The sequence below is a fragment of the Camelus bactrianus genome, chromosome 15, assembly GCF_048773025.1.
Source record: "Camelus bactrianus isolate YW-2024 breed Bactrian camel chromosome 15, ASM4877302v1, whole genome shotgun sequence".
NCBI lineage: Eukaryota > Metazoa > Chordata > Mammalia > Artiodactyla > Camelidae > Camelus > Camelus bactrianus.
In genome coordinates this window covers 32,047,240-32,063,924 of record NC_133553.1, presented here as the reverse complement: position 1 = coordinate 32,063,924, position 16,685 = coordinate 32,047,240, and the positions used below count along the sequence as shown (strand labels likewise).

The window sequence follows — 16,685 nt, the reverse complement described above, 5'->3', positions numbered from 1 at the left end:
ACAGTATAATCTTGTTTATCTATTCTACATTTTGAAATCCCAGTCTGTCCCTTCCCACCCCCCGCCCCCTTGGCAACCACAAGTTTGTATTCTATGTCTATGAGTCTGTTTCTGTTTTGTATTTATGTTGTTTTTTCTTTTTAGATTCCACATATGAGTGATCTCATATGGTGTTTTTCTTTCTCTTTCTGGCTTACTTCACTTAGAATGACATTCTCCAGGAACATCCATGTTGTTGCAAATGGCGTTATGCTGTTGGTTTTTATGGCTGAATAGTATTCCATTGTATAAATATACCACATCTTTATCCAGTCATCTGTCAATGAACGTTTAGGCTGTTTTCATGTCTTGGCTATTGTAAATAGTGCTGCTGTGAGCACTGGGGTGCAGGTGTCATTTTGAAGTAGGGTTCCTCCTGGATATATGCCCAAGAGCGGGATTCCTGGGTCATATGGTAAGTCTATTCCTAGTCTTTTGAGGAATCTCCATACTCTTTTCCACAGTGGCTGTACCAAACTGCATTCCCAACAGCAGTGTAGGAGGGTTCCCTTTTCTCCACAGCCTCTCCAGCATTTGTCATTTGTGGACTTTTGAATGATGGCCATTCTGACTGGTGTGAGGTGATACCTCATTGTAGTTTTGATTTGCATTTCTCTGATAATTAGTGATATTGAACATTTTTTCATGTGCGTATTGATCATTTGTATTTCTTCCTTGGAGAATTGCTTATTTAGGACTTTTGCCCATTTTTGGATTGGGTTTGTTTTTTTCTTATTAAGTCTTTTGAGCTGCTTATATATTCTGGAGATCAAGCCTTTGTTGGTTTCACTTGCAAAAATTTTCTCCCATTCCGTAAGTTGTTGTTTTGTTTTATTTATGGTTTCCTTTGCTGTGCAGAAGCTTGTAAGTTTAATTAGGCCCCATTTGTTTATTCCTGCTTTTATTTCTATTGCTTGGGTAGACTGTCCTAGGAGAACATTTTTGAGATGTATGTCAGGTAATGTTTTGCCTATATTTTCTAATAGGAGGTTTATTGTATCTTGTCTTATGTTTAAGTCTTTGATCCATTTTGAGTTTATTTTTGTGTATGATGTAAGGGAGTGTTCTAGCTTCATTGATTTACATGCTGCTGTCCAGTTTTCCCAACAGCATTTGCTGAAGAGACTGTTTTTATTCCATTGTATATTCTTGCCTCCTTTGTTGAAGATTAGTTGACCAAAAGTTTGTGGGTTGATTTCTGGGCTCTCTATTCTGTTCCATTGGTCCATATGTCTGTTTTTGTGCCAATACCATGCTGTCTTGATTACTGTAGCTCTGTAGTATTGTCTAAAGTCTGGGAGAGTTATTCCTCCAGCCTCTTTCTTTTTCTTCAGTAATGTTTTGGCAATTCTAGTCTTTTGTGATTCTGTATAAATTTTATTATGATTTGTTCTAGTTCTGTGAAATATGTCCTGGGTAATTTGATAGGGATTGCATTAAACCTGTAGATTGCCTTGGGCAGTGTGACCATTTTAACTATATTGATTCTTCCAATTTAGGAGCATGGAATATCTTTCCATTTTTAAAAGTCTTCTTTAATTTCCTTCATCAGTGGCTTATAGTTTTCTGCATATAATTCTTTCACCTCCTTGGTTAGGTTTACTCCTAGGTATTTTATTACTTTGGGTGCTGTTTTAAAGGGGATTGTTTCTTTACTTTCTTTTTCTGTTGATTCATCATTAGTGTAAAGAAATGCAACTGATTTTTGAACGTTAATCTTGTAACCTGCTACCTTGCTGAATTCTTCAATCAGCTCTTAAAGATTTTAGTCTGTTTAATTCCCTATTGTTAAAATTATTTACATTAAGAATTACTTGTGTATCTTCATCATCATTGTCCTATATTTTTTTTTGCTATGTGTCAGCCACTGTTCTAAATGCTTTACTTTTAAGAAATACTAAATAAAATATAGTTCCACTAAAAAAAAAGAGTTACTTTTGTAATAATTAAATGCATCCCTCCTAAAATAAAGGAACCATATGCTCCCTGTGGGCCTATACAGTGTTGGTTAATGTGTAGGACAGCTTCCTTTGGGGGAGCATATTAAAGGTCTTCAAACACAAGAAGTTTCCTCTTGAACCCAGGATCAATAACTGTGTGTATATGTTATACATATGTGTGTGTGAGAGTAAAACAGAAAGACAATTTGTGAAGTCTTCAGATTAGGATGTGTTAGGGTGGGAAAATGTTGGGAGAAAGATTTCTGCAGAGTAGGATAGTCAGAGTGCGTGTGTCAGATGCTAGGAATGAGAAATTTCTGAGGTGGAGTCCTCAGAGTCAGAGTCAGAGTGATTGAAACCCTCTAATTTTGTCTTAGGGGAAGTTGGTTAACCATCCGTGTCCACCCTATGCCTTGGCTTGGGCAGCTAACAGCATTGTGGCTGCAGGCTGTGATCGGAGGATTGTGGCATATGGGAAGGAAGGCCATGTACTACAAACTTTTGATTATAGCCGTGACCCTCAGGAGAGGGAGTTCACCACAGCTGCAGCAAGTCCTGGGGGCCAGTCTGTTGTGCTGGGAAGTTATGACAGGTGGGTTCTCTTTTCAGTTGCCTATTTTCCCTGTACACTCTTTGCTTTAGCCCAGTTATTCTCACCCAGAGTGGGAGACTGAATCAGAATCAAGTGATTCTCAAGTTTTAGTTCATGTACTTTCCTCTTCCTGTTCCCACCCTCCGTTGGCATGTAGGCAATTCCAGAATGCACTGTGCTCTTGTTGTGTCTCTGTGCCTCTCCCCAGGATTCCACAGCAGAATTCATCTCCACTTTCTTTGTGTTCCCCTTGCCCCTTTTCAGACTACTGACTTAGTCTTTATCACATTATATTATACTCTGGTATTTGTATCTATCTGGCTTAATCAAAGAATCCCTGAGAAAAGGGTCTATTCATTTTTTTTTAATCTCTAGGGCCTAAGTTAGTATTTAGTACATAATATTGTGCAAATGTTTGATGGATGAATGAATAAATGATGGAACAGTGGATAAACAGCTAGTGTCAGGGTCTCATCACTTCCTTGGAGCACTTTTTAACCCGAGCTTTCTCAGTCCTGTCTTTCTGTCCCCTTCAGTTTCATGTATCTCTTCCTTTCTTCTCTGACTCCTGCCATTTCTCTTTTCTTTTTCCACATTTCTCTACTGCTAACAGCTCATTTTTCTAACCAGCCACAATCTCCTTTTGTTTTCTCCACTCCTATCACTCTTCTTCCCTTTTATTTTTGACTTGATTTTCCCAACTTACTTCCTTTGAACATTTTGTTCTCTCATCCTAGACTCCCTAACTTATCTGTTCTCTTTTATTTCATCTATTCTCTGATGTAGCAAGACTAATGTCCCTCAGTTACCAGCCTGTTTTTCCTCTTCTACCCAGCCTCCATCTCTTCTAAAAGCCACATACTTATTTTCAGACTTCGGGTGCTAAACTGGAGCCCTCGGAGAAGCATCTGGGAAGAGGCAAAGCCCAAGGAGATTGCCAACTTATATACCGTCACTGCCTTGGCCTGGAAGCGGGATGGCTCACGACTCTGTGCGGTGTGTTACTTGTAACCCCTTTCTGCTATGGTGACATTCTTCAAATTAGGAAAATTCCTGCCTTATCCTAAAGCATTCTCTCCTGACGCTAGAGAATCTCCTCTTCCCTTTCGACCACAACCTAAAACTCTAACATTACAGGCAGGAAAGAGAAATTCATACCTTGTTGGAGGCCAAAAGAGTTTTATAGGCAGGGCTGATTTCTCCCTTACATCTCGTCACTGTGTGATGCCCTTGAGTCCTGCTATTGCCACCTCTTTCCCTGCTGGTACTTCCAAAAACAACCATCCCTCATACTGCCAGCTCTTCTATAGATTCTAGAACCTAGGTTTTGAGAGTGTCTCTAAATACCCTCCGCATGCCTCCATACTGTGTGTTACTTTCCCTGTATGCTGTCCCTTTCCCTTCCAGGGCACACTCTGTGGTGGAGTGGAACAGTTTGACTGCTGTCTCCGAAGGAGTATTTACAAGAATAAGTTTGAGTTGACATATGTGGGACCTAGCCAGGTAAGCAGCTGATAGCCTGCCACACCGAGATCTTGCCATCTTGCAATACTTCCTGCCATCTGGCCACAGCCACAGTGTCAAATTTAACCTCTGGCAGAGCTATTCTGAGGAACAGAACGTGTCAGGGCAACTCTGGCAACTTTCCTGCTATAGTTCTTCTAGCTTATTGTAGGAAAAGGTTTAAACACCAGGCTTAAGGGCTACAGAGATTGCCATTTACATCTTCCTGGTTTAAAACTTCATTGCCTATATGTCAACTGGGAAAGTTGATAAATAGGATTATAGTTCTGAATTCTTCTGTTCTAGGGCCTCTGAACTCACTGTGTATGATGTTACAAGCTAATTTCTTAGTTCCCAAGCCGACTTTTTTCTCTACTTCCATCCTCCTTTCCTTCATTTATTATTCGTTGATTCCATCTTTCTTTCATTTTTCTCCAGCAATATTTATGCATTCTTTATATGTCAGCACTGTTAGGCATCGAGAATTCAAAGATAATTATCTGTAATATGTTGTCCCTGAATAGAGAAGATCATTCCAGCAAAGGAGCCAGACATAATCAAAAAATAATATAGCACATTGTGGTAAAGTTATCATAAAGGTTTGTACAAAGAGCTGTGGGAACATAGGGAGAGTGATTGATTTTACCTGGTGGAATTTTCAGAATCAGATGTATTATAAACATCGAAAGAGATAAAATATGAAAGCATTTCATGTATAGTAAAGCATTATGTAAATATGAGGTGTCCTTCTTACCAACAATAACCTAGGCAAGGAAACAAGATGTTACTCTGTTTAGCACTGTGGAGGCGGGCGAAGGGCACAGTGTGCTTACCGCTGTTTGGGATTGGGAGAAGCCTAGGGAGCTCAGACTCATCTCCTACCAAGGTGATTGTGAAGAACCTCTCATCGGGGACCAGGGTGGTACTCAGGTCACACTATGGCTATGAGGTGGAAGAGGTGAAAATCCTGGGAAAGGAACGTTACCTGGTGGCCCACACGTCAGACACACTGCTGCTGGGGGACCTGAACACTAATCGCCTTAGTGAGGTAGGAACCAGAGGTGGGGAGGTGGGGAATGAGGCATCCTGAGGTGCTCCTCAGGCGAGCCATGGTCCCTTGGGGGAGGGAGGCTCTCCACAGGAAACTCTTGTACTGGTGTTGAGGACCTGGTTTCAGGGAATGAGACCTGGGAGGGTTAGAATCCTGGAATGTGAATCACCATTATTGGACTGTTTTTATACCATCTCCCAGAAACATAGGGACGTGGGCAAAATCTGACAGCATCTCTTCTGTGCAAAGTCAAAGCCTCCCAAAATTCGATCTTTCTGCCTCCCACCCTGTCGTTCTTGCAGCATTGTCTTGGATAATTATCCACATTATTCTTTATGTCTTCTACCCCCTTCACAGGTAGCTTGGCAGGGCTCCGGTGGCAATGAGAAGTATTTCTTTGAAAATGAAAATGTGAGTAGAGCTTGTTTCACCATCACTGTCTTGATAAACCTCCTTCTAGCTTCTGTGTTAGAAGGATGGCAGGTGGCAAAGGGTTGAGGAAAGAGCAGATAAAGGCGGAGGATAAAACAGGCAGGGGAACAGAATAAAGAGAAAAGTGGGAGTCTCTTTAAACTGATAGTATACGTCCCTCTACTGTTTTTCTGTTTCTTCATGCAGTCTTTCCACCATATAACAGCTCCGTTCATCCCCAGGTATGCATGATCTTTAATGCTGGAGAGCTAACACTGGTGGAATATGGCAGTAATGATACCCTAGGTTCTGTACGTACTGAATTCATGAACCCCCATCTCATCAGGTAACTACACAAGGTTCTCTAAATTTTTGAAACCCAAAAGAATTCCTTTTTGACTTCTACCTCCTATATCCTCGAATTAATCCAAAAACTTCTTCCCTTGAGTTATTTCAGAGCTCTTGATAAATATCCCAACCACCTAAGCCCATTTTGTCTCACCTGACCCTTCATGTTTCAGTGTCCGTATTAATGAGAGGCGTCAGCGAGGAATGGAGGATAATAAGAAACTGGCTTATCTTGTTGATATTAAGACTATTGCTATAGGTGAGTAAGACTCTCATAATTTTAATAATATAATAGATGTTTGTAAATCACTTCCATATCACAGGATTGTATGCAGTGGAAAATCCAGGAATCCACCAGGCAGTGGATAAATGTGTGACCTCATTTTTAACAGTGGATATGTGAAATGTTTAAATCCGTGTGTCCATGTCCAAATCTAGAAGTCTAGATATAGATGCGTTGGTACATGAAGGCCTGCATGTATAATTATTCATGTTCTCTAGGCATATATCTTAGGGGTGGAAGATTGTGAGTTGTAGAGGAGAACCATTAGCAAATGTAAGAATTTTTCTGTTTAGACTTCATAAAATCAGAGACTCTTAGAACTGATAGGGCCCTTATTTCTGTATAGTTTGTTGTTAGTAAGTAGTGATGACCAACTTTATTTGCATTTCACAAATGTTCACATTTATAAATCTTATTTTATATATTAATAGTTTTTTTTTATCATGAAATGTTTCGAGCACGGGGAAAAAATACAGAGAATAGCATGGTATTCTCTGAAAAGGTTGGAGAATAACATATCCAGATAGTGTAGTTGTTAAGAACAGGGCTCTGGAGTCAAACCTCCCCATTTCTCTACTTCCTACTCATGTGATCTTAGGTAAATTACTTAACCTTCCTGTATCTCAATTTCCTCACCCACAAGATGAGGGTAAAAATAGTCCCTACTTCATATGAAAAACACTTAGACTAGTGCCTGGTACGTAATAAGTGCTTAATAAATGTTAGTTACTAATAATAATAATATCATTACTGCTACTTGTGTACCCATACCCGGTTCTGTCAGATCCTTACATTTCATTATACTTACCTGAGATCTTTTCTGTCTTCTCTTATTGATGGACATTTAAGTTGTTGGTTTTTTTACTGTTACAGCATTTCAGTTCTCTAAGGTTTACAACTAGCATGGAATTGCTGAATCATAAGGGAGGTACATCTTCAATTTCACTAAATATTTCCAAATTGCTCTCTGAAGAGGTTGTACCAATTTACATTCCCACCAGCAGTTACAGTTCCACATCCTCTCCAATACTTGAAATTGCCTGACTTCATCATTTGGCTCAGTCTGATATATGTGAAATAATATTTTATTGTATTAATTTTTTTGTTGTTCATTTGTCTATTAGCCATTTGGATTTCTTCTTCTGTGAATTGCCAGTTCACATCCCTTACTTCTATTTGAAATTAGGTTGTCTTTTCCTTATTTACTTGAAGGAGTTTTGTGTGTGTATGTATATAGGCTTTGATGGTTATTTGCATTGCAAGTATTTTGTCTCAGCCTGTGGCTTGTCTTTTCTCTCCTTTTCACTGTCTTTTAGTGTTCAGACATTTTTAATTTTAATGTAGTCCATTTTATCACTTCTTAATAAATAGTTTGTGGTTTTTGAGGTCTTACTTAAGAAATCCTTCCCGACTCCCTCTTATATTTTAGCATTTAAAAATTTTGCTTTCTACCTGGAATTTATTTTTGTGCATAACGTGGGTAGGACTCTAATTTTATTTTTTTCCATATGTTTAACCATTCATTGAAAGCCCACTCTTCACCCACTAATTTGTAATGTCATCTCTCATAAATCAAGTTTCCGTATACATATGGATCTGTTCTTAAGATATTTTTATATTTCATGAATTTTATATTTCACATGAGGTTGCTGAGCTCAGAAATGTAAGTATCTGTAACGGAAATAATAGTACAGTCCAGTGGCCTAAGTTCTAACAGCAGTAATGACCTGTGAGACTTTGGACAATTCACCTCGCTCTGTAGGTCTCATCTTCAGTGTGTGTAAAATGACAGAGTTCTTCTCTTAACCTTTTGAAGTCACTGACCCCTTTGAGTATCCAATTAAAATCATAGATCCTTTCCCAGAAAAAAATATATATACACATATAATTTTGTGTATAATTTCAGGGTATTCACAGAAATAGAGTCCTCACAGCTCTTGCATTCTATGAGTGTACTTATAATTGTGGCATTAAAGCATGGATTCATCATTTTGTTTTTTAATTAAAGGAAGATTCATTTTTAAGTAAGTTGGTCTTCCCAGTTGTGGACATCAGCTGGCATTTGATCTTTAACTTAAGTGTATTTAACAAAGGCAGGCACACTGCTTGTTGATAATGGATATCAGTAAGAGTTTTGAATTGCCTGTGTTCAGGAGACTCCCTGAAAGCATCCTAGCCAACCCTGAGTGGTGTATTCTAAACAAATTGTATCTTATATGTCTACAAAATTCAGACCAAACTAATACTCATTCTCTGCACTGACCAGCCTAACTTTAGTCGGGTTCCTTGTATTTTGTCTGTGTGCCTTCACAACTGTTTGCCCCTCAGCGCTCTTACATTATCGGCGCTTAAATGGGCAGGGAACTCCTCAGAGCCCGTATGATAATCAAGGTCATTTTATTCATCAGTTTTCTCTTGTTGTGATTGGGGCTCATCGTGATTAATAGGAGCCAGCTGCTCTGTACTTCTGACCTGCTCTGAGACAATTCCAAGAGTCCCAGGGGAACTCACATTTCTTGATGGGTCTGGATGCTTTGCATTAATTACAGAGTTAAACAAAACCTCTATAATTTTAGAAGAAACTTGATATCTTAAGCATCTTAGCAAAATTATGTTGTGCTGACCGTTTGAATTCCTGTGTAATACGCTCTAGACTTATGCAACATTCTCAAAGCCAGACGTTCAGAGGCTGCCTTGTACCTTGTGTGTGATTATGTGGAATCTCCCTCCTTAACCCTGTTTCCTTTATTCTTTAGTGGATCTGATTGGTGGCTACAACATTGGTACCATCAGCCATGAGAGCCGTGTGGATTGGCTGGAACTTAATGAGACTGGACACAAACTGCTCTTCAGAGACCGGAAACTTCGTGTGAGGATGATTGCTAAGGCCTCACTTAGCCATTGACTAGTGCATGAGGGATTTGGTACTAGGTGCTACCAGGGATTGTGGGATGCAGAATGGGTCATAGTTTCTTGGGTTTATGCCATTAGCATAGCAAAAGGCACAGAAGAATCAACATTCTTCATATCTGGTATCACAGCTTATCCCATTTTACCCTTAAGGGGATTGTATTTTGATGGCAACCAAACTCAAGAGAGGAATTTGGGAGTTGATGTCTCTCTTACTATTCGCAAATCTGTGCCTTCTTGAAACATCCTTACCTTACATTCCTCGCTCTCATGCCTAGCTGACCTTTATCCACACCTACCACTCCAGTGCCCTTCAGCTACGCTTATCTGGCAGCACTGAAGCTGACTTGAGGACAGTCTCCCCCAGCCCCTTGTTGATTCTGATCTCAATATGAAATCACCAAAGAGTTCAACCTTAGGGGCAAAAGGAACTCTGGTGATTTTTCATTGTGATGTGAAAGCCACATCCCAAATTTCCAGACCATTTAATTTGTCTGGTGGCCTTACTTCTTTAATCCAGGCTGGTAACTCTAGCCCAGAGTTTTTATAAAAATGAAAGTCTGACCTTTACCTAACTTAAATTCCTAGGTTGTAGCTCTTTGCTCTTTTCGTTATCTCTTATTTGACCAGAATCAGAATATATCAATGCAGCATACACTTCAAGGGTTTATGCTTGCAGGTCAGTAAGCTTTGAAATTCAGCGTGTACCTGACTGGTAGGTTAGCTCACCATATTTTACCATTAGGAAAATGGTCAAGATCAGAAGACACCCATATCTCCTCTTAACTGTGCTGTCTGCTTCTTCCTCATTCAGTTGCATCTCTACGACATCGAAAGCTGCTCTAAGACAATGATCCTCAACTTCTGCTCCTACGTGCAGTGGGTCCCAGGAAGTGATGTGCTGGTAGCTCAGAACCGAAACAGCTTGTGTGTATGGTACAACATTGAAGCACCTGAGAGGGTCACCATGTCCTCTATCAGGGTATGTTGACACCAGAACACCTCAGACTTAGTGTCAAGCTAATTAATTAGAACCCCAAGGAAGATCTGAAGGCTGCTTGATTTTCTCTGCCCACCACCCATAATCTCTTTGATGGAGTTAGCAAGTGAAGCTTAGACTCCTTCCCACAGTGGACCGGGCCCCAGAACCATCTTTGTTCAGATCCCCAACATTATATTAGATCCTTGGAGTGTGGGTCTCTATTACAGTGGCCCTGGGAATTCACCAAGGCATAAGGAATTCCCTTATGCTGGATGATTTCCAACAGGAGGGGTAGTTCCCTGTCATTTCCTTGTGTGCTGATTCTATTACAAGCCGTTCAGAGTTCAGTTTTTCAAACCATCGATGAGACCCTCTCTCCTGTCCCACACCACATCACACACACAGTAATATTCCAAACTCTGGGAGGAGCCCATGCAAACAAAGAAAAGAGGCCCCTGTGCTGGGCTAGGGTGACTGGTGGGGGTAAGGGTAGAGCACTTGCTACTTTCTTTTTGTTCTTTTTCTATCTCTTTTTTCCTCCTTTTTTGCCTCCATTTTAAACTAATTGAGATTGGATTTTTTGGTTTGTTTTGTCCTTTTTAAAATTCTCTTCACTTTTTTAGTTTGAAGGTCATACATCCTGTTTCTATAACAGTTACCCTTAGAAGTTTACCATGTATGTAAAGTAACAAAGAGTAACGGTAATCAGCATCTAACCTGCCCTGCCCACACTCCACTGCAGATGGTACAAGGACAATGAAAGGCTTTACTTTGATTACCTCCTGTTTGCCATTGTTGTCTAGTATTTTATTTCTCTTCTGTTACCCCTAAGTTAGACATTATTATTTTATACAGACAGAATTTGTTAAATTTACCATAATAGTGCCAGTTTCTCTGTTCACCTTTTCTTTTGCATTGCTGATATTCCCTCTGGAGTTACTTTTCTTATTCTTGAAGGATATCATTTAGAAGTTTCTTTAGTGAAAGTCTTCTGATGATAGATGCTCAGTTTTTGATTATCTGAAAATGTTTTTATTTAGAACTTTGCTCTTAAGGTACTTGCACTCAGTACCCAATTCTAGATTGACAGTTAATTTTTGTTAGCCTTTTGCACACATTGTCCCACTGATTGAATTCTTTTGTTCTGACAAGTTATTAATAGCTCTTTCTGTATAGGTCATTTGTCTTTTCTCTGTGGTTGCTTTTAAAATCTTAGGTGTGTTGAAATTTCACTACAATGTGTCTAGACATAAATTTCTTTTTATTTATTTTCCTTGTTATATATTATGCTTCCTGTGTTTGTGAGTACACATATTTCCAGCAGTCTTGGAAATTTCCCAACCATAATCTCTTTAAACATTGCTTCTTCTCTAGCATTCTCCAGTCTTTTTGTCAAAACTCAGGCATATGTTGTATTTCTTGTCCTGTCTTCTAGGCCTTTTTAACCTCTCTTTCATATTTCTTTTCTCCTCATCCCATGCTACATTCTGGATAATTTCTTAAGATATATCTTCCAGTTAATTAATTCACTTTCATCATTATCTAATCTGCTATTTAAACCATCTGTTGAGTTTTTTACGTCGAAAATTAAATTTTTCATAAGGTTTTACTTGGCTCTTTCTCCAATCTGCTTGACCATTTTTGATATTCTCTTGTTCCTTGTTTAATCTTTCATTTCATCTTTTAGATCTTCACACAATTATTTTATATTCTACAACTGTCTTTTTTAATATCTGAGATTCGTGGAGGTCTAAAACTGTTGTTCATAGTTATTATTTACTCCTCTATTGTGGTTTGTTAACTTGTATTTTGGTAATTTTTTATTGTGACCTCATATTACGTTGTCATCTTTTGGAATCCTGGGGTCTCAAATGGACATGTTTCCTGCAGGGATGATTTGTGTTTGCTTCTGCAGGAACCAGGCATATTAATGACCTGTACCCCTTTGGTTCTCTTTACTGAAAGAGAAGATCCCAAGTTTAATGAGGGATCGTTGGATTTGGCCCCCTACACTGTTGGAGGACCCAAAGTTTATTCTTCTAATACTATGTTTGCCTTTGGGGCAACTGTACCCTTTCCCCTTGCTCACCTTTCATTTTTTTCCTGCTCAGGCTTTTCAGGTTTTAGCTTACTGACCTCTTTCTTTTCTTTCTTTCTTTCTTTTTTCTCCTTTTCTTTTCTTCTTCTTTTTTTTTTTTTTTTTTTTTTTTTTGTGGAAGTGGAGGGAGTAGGAAGCATTCCTAGTGATTTCTTCCCTTGGCCTCAGCAATACGTTAAAAACAACAGGTTCAAGTTGAATTTTAACAAAGGGGCCTTTAAAAATATTGAGTTGTGGAAGTGGGTACCACACTTTGTCACCTCACCCCCAGGCATTGTGCTGTCATAGCTATGAGTGTACTTTAACCCAAGGATATTACCATAGATGATGAGAGAAACTAAATGTTAGAAGAATAAGGGTAACTGAATTCCCTCAATGTGAGAACACTCAGGTGGGGTGAAGGTGGGTCTTTTCTGCAGCTGAGTCAGTGGAAACGCTAATCTGGCATTCTGATGGGGTGGGGGGCATTGAACTTTACAGGGTGATGTTGTAGGTCTGGAGCGGGGCGGGGGAAAAACCGAGGTGATGGTGACGGAAGGTGTGACTACAGTTGCCTACACACTGGATGAGGGCCTTATCGAGTTTGGAACAGCCATTGACGACGGCAACTACACTCGGTGAGGGGCAGGCTGATAACCAGCGAGGTGGTGGGAGAGTCTGGTTCTGACAGAGGAGGACCTGGGATGGGTGGTCAGACTGGTGATATCTGAAAAGAACCTGGTGATCCCAGGAGGAGATTAGACAAAAAGGGCAAGTAATTGCCTGAGCTTCTCCTCCCGTTGCCCCATCACTGATATTCCTCCATGCCCTCCTGACTCTGGACTCATTCCTTGTTCTTTGCTTCCTTCCCTCTCCAGGGCAACAGCCTTCTTGGAAACTCTGGAAATGACCCCAGAAACAGAGGCAATGTGGAAAACCTTGAGTAAGCTGTCACTCGAGGCAAGGCAGCTACACATTGCTGAGAGGTGAAGTGGGCTGTAGAACCCAGGTGGCAGGGAGCGAGGAGGGAGGGATGGCCATGTGGGTATTTTCCCTGTGGGCTGCTCCTACCCAGTGTTAAGGCCCTGCTTCCCTTCCCATGCCAGCATCTGTCATAGAACCCTTTAGGGTACAGTTATCCCAAACATCCTCTCATCCTAGATTATAAGAGTGTGTCTTTTATTGTTTTTGCTGTTTCTTCTTGTAACTAGGTGCCCCTTCAAAGTTTTCAACAACTGTACCCTACAGTCCATGCGTTGATGTATATATTCCAAGTAAGGGATAGGAGTGTAATTAATAGGACCAACATGGGACTTCAGACTCTGATTTCAAATCTTGGCCCCACTTACCAACTGTGTAAATTTAGAGAGGTTACTTAACCTTTCCAAGCCTTAGTTTCTCAGTTCTTTCTATGGAAAATGGGGATAGTTAATAGAATTTACCTTCTGGGGTGGTAAAGAAGAGTGGTGGAGCAGAGCAAATGAGAGACTCTGTGCAGAGAGCACGGGGTGCAAGTGCTCATTAAATGTCAGCTGCTGCTATTCTGGCAAGGAGTCATCGTTGATCCCTTTTTTCCCATCCCCGCACAGCTCAACTATCAGTGAGTCCTCAGGACTCTGATCCAGGGTCTTTAAAGCATATCTCTTATCTGTCCAACTCTGCCATCTCCACCCTAGAACAGACCACCCCCGTCTCCTACTTGCAGTGTTGCAAAAGCCTCTTAATTGGTCTCACTGATAACTGTTCTTACACCCCTACGGTCCACTCATCTCATAGCAGCAGGAGGTAATTTTTTAAAAACATGAATTAGATTACATCATTTTCTTGCTCAGAACCTTCCGGTATTGTAGTTTCTATAAAACCCAAACTCCTTGCCATGTCCTAAAGCCCTGCAGTATTTGGCCTGTGCTTCCTTCTCATATCAGGTACTTGACCATTAGCCTCCAGCCGCACTGGCATCCTTTTGTCCCTGTGAGCACCAAGCTCACTCCTGCCTTAGGGCCTTTACACTAGCCATTCTCTCTGCCTGGAATAATTTTTTCCTACCTTGCCATGATTAACTCTTTTGTGTGTTCAGATCTCAGCTCAAATGTTAGCTCCTCAAACAGGCCCTCTCTGACTGCTAACTTAAATAATCCTCTTAGTTTTATTTTTGATTCTCTCAAATTATCTTTGTTTATTTATTTACTAATTATTTATTTCCACTATAAAGTAAGTCCCCTTTGTGCAGGGCCCTCATCTGTCTTACCCCTTTGTGTCTCCATTGGCAAGAACAGTGCCTGTCATATAACAGATTCTCATTACATATCTGCTGAGCCAACAAGTTAATGATGATCCTGTAATAATATTACCATTATTGCTTCCGTACTATAGGTGCTTTTCTGCTTTGGGCCATGTAGCGAAAGCTCGATTCTTACATGAGACCAATGAGATTGCAGATCAAGTGTCTCGGGAATATGCAAGTATTCTCCTGATTCATTCTGTCTTTCAAGCTATTTCTCTTAGCACTCAGCCCTACTCTTAGCTTTCCAGCCATGGCTAATTTCTTCTACCCTGCCACCCCACCTTCACCCTTAAGTTGGAGCATTTTGGAAGTGCTTATCAAACCTTGAGCCTCCAAGCCCTGTGAAGTTTTTCAGTTTCCCAAGTCTCTTATCTCCCATGCCTCTCTGGCCTTACTGTCTCAGCCTACACAGACAGAATGATTCTTGCAGCACTGACAGAATAACTAGAACCTCCTTTTTCCCGCAGGGTGGAGAAGGAACAGACTTTTATCAGGTCCGAGCACGTCTAGCCATGCTGGAGAAGAACTACAAGCTGGCAGAAATGATCTTCTTGGAACAGGTAATAGAAGAGGGACCAGATGGAAAAGGGGACCAGAGGAAAAGGAAGCAAGGCAAACTCAGGGGAGGGACGAGCACTGGTCAGCTGGGCTTCCAGAGGTTTGGGGAGAACTTTTAGAAAGGTTTATCCAGTTAATTTCACTCCTTAATTTCCTCCTCTGCATTAGTCCTTACAGTTACTTCTTTCTTTCATATAAAGTCTGCTATCTACCCCTAGACTTCAGAGCCTGTCTTTGAAATTCTTGTGCATGGAGGTAGACCCAGATTTTGTGAGGCCCAAAGTTTATACCATTTGAGGAGTGCTCTTTAAGAAAAATAGATTTTGAAGTGGCCTGTGCAAATAAGGTGCCCTTAAATTTAACCTTCTTTTATTTTCACACAAATTCCCCTCTTCTTGTGCATAATAAGTAAAGGGTAAGGCTTTTAGTCCACCTGGGCTGGCGTCTTGGCCAGTCTGAGAAGAGCTGGCTGATTTTTGATACTTGTATCTTTTTGGTGTCCCTCTTTCCTCTGCCTGGTTCCCCTAGAACGCTGTTGAGGAGGCCATGGACATGTACCAGGAGCTACATCGTTGGGATGAGTGTATTGCTGTGGCTGAAGCCAAGGTACCAGTTCTGTCTTCCCCACAGTTGTTCAGGACTCAGTTCCACCAATATCAGAAACCTCCTCTTGTCAAAGAGGCTATAGGAACTGGAATGGGGTTGGGGCTGGGACCTAATATGGTGAGCTAGGGCATTGACGACTGGGAGGATTTGCATCGCTGCAGTGGGACTGGAGAAGCATGGGAAGCAGCAGGGCAGGAAGGAGGGATATGACTCCTAGTTCTCTGTTGCGTGTCCAGGGGCACCCAGCCCTTGAGAAGCTCCGGCGGGGTTACTACCAGTGGCTGATGGACACGCAGCAAGAGGAGCGAGCAGGTGAACTTCAGGAGAGCCAAGGGGATGGCCTAGCAGCCATCAGCCTCTACCTCAAAGCTGGGCTCCCTGCCAAAGCTGCTCGGCTGGTGCTGACCCGAGAGGAACTGCTAGCCAACACAGAGCTGGTAGAACACATCACCACAGCCCTTATCAGGAGTGAACTGTATGAAAGGGTACGGCTGGCTTCCTATTCCTGTCCCTATCCCCAGGGCTCAGTACCCCCTCCTACCCAGAGGAGTCTTGGAGCACACAGCCTTCCCTGACTGGTGGCTGATTCTCCTTTTGGGACTGATACTTGACTTTTGTAGTAGGGGTATCTTTGTAGTAATATGGGATATGTTAACAGGCAGGTGATCTCTTTGAGAAGATCCGAAATCCACAGCGGGCCCTGGAGTGCTACTGTAAAGGCAACGCATTCATGAAAGGTACTAGCCACCTACAACCCGTCCTTCACTGTGGACTTTTGCCCAAACAGTCCCCAACTCCTGTTTTGTGCATCCGTTCAGGCTGACTGACTTCAGTTCTCCTCCGTCCCTCTACTTCTCACCTATGTTCTACGCATCATTTCTCTGTCTTACTTTTCCTGAGTCCCATCCCTGGAAATCTGAGCTAAGTGCCCTCTCTATCTCGGCAGCGGTGGAGCTGGCCCGATTGGCATTCCCAGTGGAGGTGGTGAGACTTGAGGAGGCGTGGGGAGACCACTTGGTACAGCAGAAGCAGCTTGATGCAGCCATTAATCACTACATTGAAGCCAGGTGTGGTGGTATGGGGGTTCAAGGGAGATTTGGG

General features: G+C 41.3%; 1 protein-coding gene across 4 annotated transcripts in view; it reads left to right on the top strand.

The window, feature by feature from the left end:
- Nucleotides 1–16,685, top strand: part of IFT172 (intraflagellar transport 172) — a 33,610-nt gene that overhangs the window by 5,135 nt on the left and 11,790 nt on the right. For all 4 annotated transcript variants that reach the window (XM_010948473.3, XM_074341822.1, XM_074341823.1 and 1 more), the window contains exons 8-24: nt 2,357–2,571; nt 3,444–3,567; nt 3,979–4,074; nt 4,961–5,122; nt 5,483–5,536; nt 5,779–5,882; nt 6,058–6,143; nt 8,924–9,036; nt 9,892–10,059; nt 12,638–12,774; nt 13,015–13,122; nt 14,510–14,594; nt 14,888–14,980; nt 15,507–15,584; nt 15,821–16,069; nt 16,243–16,321; nt 16,531–16,651. In XM_010948473.3, the coding sequence (XP_010946775.1) occupies nt 2,357–2,571; nt 3,444–3,567; nt 3,979–4,074; nt 4,961–5,122; nt 5,483–5,536; nt 5,779–5,882; nt 6,058–6,143; nt 8,924–9,036; nt 9,892–10,059; nt 12,638–12,774; nt 13,015–13,122; nt 14,510–14,594; nt 14,888–14,980; nt 15,507–15,584; nt 15,821–16,069; nt 16,243–16,321; nt 16,531–16,651 (2,072 nt within the window). The remainder of the gene's footprint in view (nt 1–2,356; nt 2,572–3,443; nt 3,568–3,978; nt 4,075–4,960; nt 5,123–5,482; nt 5,537–5,778; nt 5,883–6,057; nt 6,144–8,923; nt 9,037–9,891; nt 10,060–12,637; nt 12,775–13,014; nt 13,123–14,509; nt 14,595–14,887; nt 14,981–15,506; nt 15,585–15,820; nt 16,070–16,242; nt 16,322–16,530; nt 16,652–16,685) is intronic.